Source organism: Suricata suricatta, chromosome 4, assembly GCF_006229205.1.
Source record: "Suricata suricatta isolate VVHF042 chromosome 4, meerkat_22Aug2017_6uvM2_HiC, whole genome shotgun sequence".
NCBI lineage: Eukaryota > Metazoa > Chordata > Mammalia > Carnivora > Herpestidae > Suricata > Suricata suricatta.
This window is the reverse complement of record NC_043703.1, coordinates 110,572,614-110,579,376: the sequence shown is the minus strand read 5'-3', so window position 1 is coordinate 110,579,376 and position 6,763 is coordinate 110,572,614. Positions and strand designations below refer to the sequence as shown.

The 6,763-nt window shown below is 41.6% G+C and overlaps 1 protein-coding gene across 2 annotated transcripts in view; it reads right to left on the bottom strand.

Annotated features, from left to right (window-relative positions):
- MEIS1 (Meis homeobox 1) overlaps nt 1-6,763 on the bottom strand; it is a 135,817-nt gene that overhangs the window by 104,775 nt on the left and 24,279 nt on the right. For both annotated transcript variants that reach the window (XM_029937491.1, XM_029937492.1), the window contains exon 7: nt 1,499-1,610. In XM_029937491.1, the coding sequence (XP_029793351.1) occupies nt 1,499-1,610 (112 nt within the window). The remainder of the gene's footprint in view (nt 1-1,498; nt 1,611-6,763) is intronic.

The window sequence follows — 6,763 nt, the reverse complement described above, 5'->3', positions numbered from 1 at the left end:
TATATATATATATATACATGTTTTAAAAAGCAAGAAATGAAAAAGAAAAGGAAACAAACAAAACAAGTGGTATGACCCCATGTAACAAGTTTGGAGTATAGGAAAAGAGTATTTACATTCCATTCTCACCTTTTTTGAAAACTCACGGTCTGAGTTGAAAATAGGGCTTTCTGTTGAAGGTGCTGACATCACCTTAACTATAGCGCCGTGAGCAGCAACACCAGAACATGTACGTACACACACTTGGAAGAAAAAAGGCTACATGGATTTGTGCTGCGTATCTTCTTCCAGTAAAAGTCAGAGGTCTGAGGTTACCTCTTTCAGCCTCAGCCCTGAACCAGTTTACTATTCTGGCTCCATTTTTTACTAGACTTATAGTTGTGGTGAAGTCAGCAACTTTTCTTTGAACAATAAAGTATTTCAAATGCTTAAAATTCTATGTGTAGACGTTATTCCCAGTCCAAAGAGCATACACGTGCATTAAAAAAAAGAACCTTCTTGGTTTTGTTTCCAAATGAATTATGTCAAACTCATTTTAGACTTTGCAGTTCTAATTGGTACAGCCCAATTACGTAAGAAAACAAAATTCTTTTGTTGTCTAATGGCACTCCAAGGAAACATGATCCTCAAACCAGATTTTAAGGTATGCGCCTCTACTGTGGGCTCAGAGTCCACTTCAATAAATCCGTCTATTTATATTCAGATGGAGAATACTATTTAAAGCTTTGGTTGCGCTGATTGAACACAAAATTCAACTGTGGTTGATCTCACCAAAGGCAGTACAAGAAAGACATCTGAACACTCAGTCACCTTTTCGCTGAAAATTAACTTTACATTTAAACTTTATTGCCTACTAGCTACAGTCAGACCTGTACATCCATGGACACCCAAGTACACACACAGGTATGTGCATTCAAGGAACAATACAAGTTAAATTGATCTGGTTTCTTTTCACTTCTTCCTAATTCCCTGTAGTCAGTTGGGCAATGAAGTCAAGCACTTAAGAGATTCGGATAAGTAAATCCAGCAAAATGGCTTCAGCCCAGTGGAGAGGGAAAGCCTAACATAGTTCCTAAAAGGCCCACTGCCTTCTATGCATCTGAAGACATCATTAACTTGGAATCCTGGAAGGTATCTCTTCATGATCTCTTGAAAAGCCTCTAAGGGCAAGTAATCATAATACTTTCTTATTTGTAGAGCAGGGTATTAGTGGCATACTATTCACGCGCATTCGAACTTCTAATCTACTCTAAGCTTGCCCTCAGTCAATTCGCTGACCCTGTTTTATGGAGGTGGCCAGGTGACAGGCAGTTAGGCAGCTGGAATGGCACAGAAGAAGAAAGGGTCCAGGGAATAAAATAAGAGAAGCTGATTCTCATACTGTAAGGGGTTTATGTTCTAGAAAAACTGTATAAATAGTCACTAACTAGACATTCCTGGTTTTTCAACCCTTAAAAATGAAACAAGTAGCAAAAGAGAGTGAGAGCACCTCTCCTACCTTGCTCACTGCTGTTGTCCCCACTGTGTGAGGTGTGGCCACCGCTGGAAGGGCCCGGGGTTCCTCCTGAACGAGTGGATGCTGTGTCATCGTGATCTCTGTTCCAAGAGGGCTGTGGGGGCACAAATCAGAAATCCAAATAGAGTGGTCTGTTAACACTGGTCCGGCGGGCTCCCGGTGGACAATGACAACGCGATGGGCGGCCAGAATGGACGGCCATGCCACCTCTCCCGTTCCCCTTCACAGACGGTGCCAGCCCAGAGCTGCACTGGCACATTCAAAATCTGCCAATTTCTGCTTCTGAGCTAAAATAATATCTACAGATAGTTATTCTGTAAGTAACTATATGCTTTATTACCAAGGAAAACAAAAACATTCCAGGCAAAGAAGCGGGGGCAGAATAGAAATGATGCCATTTGATTCTGACTATATTTTTAACGTCAACAAACCCTCTGGCACAACAGTCTGCTACTACTCTGAACGTGCAAAATAAGAGTGGCCGTGTACAGCACTGCAGTGTAGAGAGGCCCCTGATTCATCCTAGAAGACAAACATGGCAGAGCTGCTAAGACCTTACAATTAGGCCGGGGTCCATAATAGCTCGTAGGTGTCAGCTGTTTGCCGGATGGCACACGGCAAATGGACCAGGCACAGGGACAAAAAAGAAATGAGAATAACAATAGATTCACATGGACTGTGTACACTCAGCCCCATGCCGGGCCTTCTTGTACTATTGAACGGAAAACAGATGTTGCTTCTTATCACTGGGTGCATTTGAAAGTAACATTCAGATAGGAAAAATTGGCAGTAAATTAAATTCTTGGGGAAAACAATCATGGCAACACTTCTCCCAAATCTCCCTTTATCACCAGAAAAGATTTTAATTAGCTTTTAGTGCTAGCTTTCAAAAACAGCCTTATGAGTCACTGGTCATCCTGCACAGTAGGAATAAGGCAGAAAAGAAAGCTGGTTCTTGGCTGGGAAATGATATTTGTCTTCAAGATTATTAGTGGAGAGGCAGGATGATCTTGTGTCTAAAATATGTCTACATCATTTCAGTCACAGGATGTCACGGTTCATGACTGGGTGGTGGTAAAGTTTACTGACCCTCCCCACGCTTTAAATATGCCTGGCAAAATCAACGTGCTCTTTGCTTATGTCTTGAAAGTATTTTCATGTCCCAGGGAAGATAAGAAAGGCTGAGGAGATCAAAATGTTTCTGACACCCATGGAGAGAAAAGGAAAGATCCCATCTAAGAGGTGTACTGTGTCAGAATCAAAGGAAGGGTCCCCGTTCCTGAAAAGGAGCCTTGCCCGCCACCTGCCCTATACTCTTGGCCAGAAGGTTAACGCAGCCCCCAAATTAAATGAAGTCACAGAGAGACACGCCACTTGTGCATTTGACTCAACCATTATGCATATTCTCAAAAACAGTGCTAATTGATCTGCTGATTCAGTGACTGAAAGATAGGCGTGCTGTGAAAGAAGTGCCCTGGACAAACACGCATTCTGCAGCGTGCCGGAAGACGCATGCTGGAAGACGTGATCTGAACAGACGCTCAGAACGCCAACAGTTAATGCATAAATTTTCAGTTTGTACAACTGCGGCTCTAAAAGGGGGACTTGTTTATTCAGAGCTCTGCAGAAAGAATGGTACAGCACCCAGGGGACAGACAATGCCAGGCACAAAACCCCGGTGCCTCGACATGTAAAAGGATGTTTTTCTATGTGCTACAAATCCCACTTGAAAATATAATTAGAAGGAGAAAATGGCAAACTATTGCATTAACTGTAATTGAACAAAAGACCGGCAAGGCATGTGGGAGGCTGCGGGAACCCGTGGGAGTTTCAGGATGCATGAGATCCTGCGAGTGACATCTCCTGGGCTCTCTCATTTTATTTATGTTGTCCCTCACTACTATTGTTGACTGGTGATCTGACTCGTAATTAATAGAAAAGCCACCGATAACAAGCTAAAATACAGAGTAACAGAATAACCTCATCAGAAGCATGTTTGTTAATCTGATTAAGACTAGGACTCCAGAAAGGTGACTTAGAACCCAAGAATTATTCCATGTTACACAGGAAACTGTCCTCCTTTATGCTACAACAGACCTGATATATTCACTATCTTTTAATGAGCTCCACTGATTTATTCAGCTCTGCTCTGCTCCCTCCCCCACTTTTCTACTGTGCAGGATGTAGATTAATTCAATGCTTAATTGTTTAGTAAATTCAATTTTCCACATTCTATTCTGCATAGCTTTAGCTAAGGTTCTTAAATCTTCAGCAGTGAGCCCTGAGCCCAGTGTTTGTGATCTGTGCCTACCTTTTTTCATCACCATTTTTCTTCATCCACCACTTAATTCACCATGAAAAGATTTTCCTTGCTGGAAATTCTGATTCCGCTATGATCTGTGAGCCATTCCGATTCATTGCATTTTCATTGTGTTGGGTCTTAGATGCCGGGCTCCTCTTTTCTCACAGCTATCGCCACATTATACAGGCATTCATGCAAGAAATGTTGGATTCCACCTCGGTTTATCCAAATTTCGTGCAACCTATATGTTTAAATTTGTGTGTTCATCAAAGGTAGGAGCCAATATTTTCCACCTCTTCCAGAAAGGCCTGTGAATACTGAGGGTACTTCGCTGAAATGAAATCTAACTTTTGTGGTCCTCTCTTAAATTAGCATTTTGGGTATTAGCATTTCAAGAACGGTGGAGTCACACAAAACTGAGCATTAGGAGAAATCCACAAGGTTACCAAAACAGAACGAGAATTACGTCTAGTTCAGTTCATTAAGCATGATTAAAGTCTAAGTATCAGAAATAGCTCATGAACTCTCTGGCATAAATATGTAAGACAGCCCTAATCAGAAAGAACTCCCCCAAAATCCATCTACCCGAGAGTCTCAGTTACGATAACGAATCTCTGTGACTCTATGTGGTTACACCAAACAGCATCATTATTATTTTTAAAATAAAATATGTGCATACAATTATGTACATATATCTGTGAAGTTGTGAGTTGCTTGGGGCCACTTGTAAAGTAAGGCTGACAGAATAAAATCAATGATGCATTGCATTAGATGTATAGCAAACCAGAGTCATGGTTCTAAATTAAGTCCCAAGAAAGCTTTTTTCTTCAATGTGTATAATTTCAGAGTAAGCAATGTCTATGTTCTCTCCTATTGGAAATCCATTAAGACAAAAGGTCCTAACTCGAAGTCCAGAGACCTCCTAAAGACTTTGGGGGTTGAGGGTGTCTTGTTTTAACAATAATTTTGTTTGTAGACATACTTGCATTTTTCCCCTGGGGACAGTGTCCATAACTTTATATCAGATTGTCAAAGGGGTATGTGATCCTTTCAAAGTCTGGGAACCACTGCTCTAGGAGACATTCACAGGACCAGATGGAAAAGTCATGGCTGGAAAGATGTTCAAGATCATGGAGTCAACCCTTTAACCCGACATTGAGAGCCACACGTCCTCCAGACATTATTTCTTTTATCATAAATAACACAGCCACTACGAGGCTTCATTCCTTCAGAAAGCTCTTGGTCAATAAACAAATTTATCATAAAACATACAAACCAGTTTAATTGTCTAATTGTAGAGCCCTAAAAGGCAGTCATTTTAAATATGTAGGGCAAGCCTTCGATTCTCCCCATCTTTTCTCTCTTCAATGGTTTGAACACTTCCATGCCTACTATCATTCCTCAAGAATGCTTGAAAACAAGGGTTTTTTAAATGAAAATATGCTAAAGTTCATCCAGTGGCATTTTTAAATTTATGAGGTAATTATACAGATGTTTTGTAGTCAAACAGAGGTAATGACCTCCTTGACCACAGGCTCCTCCAGGGCACAGATAATATCTGGATCTTCCCTATCTTGTTCTTTCTTGACTCAGCACAATGTATGGTGCATGCTCAGCATTCGCTCAAAGCTTAGGGAACTAAACTGAATCATTCACTATTTATTGTTCTACCAATATCCTAACCGATGAGCTGCAACTGCCCAAACTATCCTTTCTCCCGAATAAAGCCATCCATTGGTAATTTTTCCTCTCTCCATCTTTTCCATCAATGCCTTAATTTTGGACATACTTCCAGTCCTGGTATCATCTTCTATGTTTCCCTTGGACAGTTCTTTCACTATTGTGATCTGAGTTATCACCCATATGCCATGAAATTTGTGTCTCTGGATCTCTTCTTTAGTCTTTAGACTCATATGTCCAACTACCTGCTAAACCATTTCCATGCAAAGATGTCCACCTCACTCAACAAGTTTAGTGCTAAACTCTTCATCTTCCCATCAACATCCTACTCATTCTTCTTTTATTGATCCTAGTAGGTATAACCCCATCCATCCACGGTATAAACCAGAGATCCATCCATCACACCTCTCTCTCCCCCCAAACCCCCGGCTTCCATATAATCAGTCCTCATGTCTTGTTCACTTGTGTCCCTAAATAGGTCACAAAGATCTCTCATTTTTCACCTTAGTGATTGCTGGTCTTGTTAAGACCCTCCCAGATTAAAAAAATTTTTTTAACATTCATTTATTTTTGAGAGACAGAGAGACAGCGTGAGCAGGGGAGGGGCAGAGAGAGAGGGAGACACAGAATCTGAAGCAGGTTCCAGGCTCTCAGCTGTCAGCACAGAGCCCTACGTGGGACTTTAACTCACAAACTGTAAGATCATGACCTGAGCCAAAGTCAGACATTAAACTGACTGAGCCACCCAGGTGCTCCAAGGCCCCCCAGCTTTAAAGAATTCAGTCAAATGGGGTACCTGAGGTGGCTCAGTCAGTTAAGTGCCTGACTTCAGCTCAGGTCATGATCTCGCTCCGCATCAGGCTCTGTGCTGATATCTCAGAGCCTGGAGCCTGCTTCAGACTCTGTGTCTCCCTCTCTTTCTCTGATTCTCCCCCACTCATGCTCTGTCTCTCACTCTCAAAAATAAATAAACATTAAAATTTTTTTTCAAAGTGCAGTCAAATCACTTCCCAGATTTAAAAGAGTTCAATTCCACTAGAATATAAACTCCACAAGGATCAGTCCGTTTTGCTCACCATTGTATCCTGCCTATGAAGCTCAGCACACAACGCTTAGAGGCATGTTTGTTGAATGAATGAATGAATGAATGAATAGCTCCCTACTGCCTACAGAACACCACAGTCTGGGATCCTTAGCCTTCATACAGTTAAGTCCTCAGAGTCCACCTGCCGCGGACCATTCCTCAAGCTGTTCCTTGTGCTCCA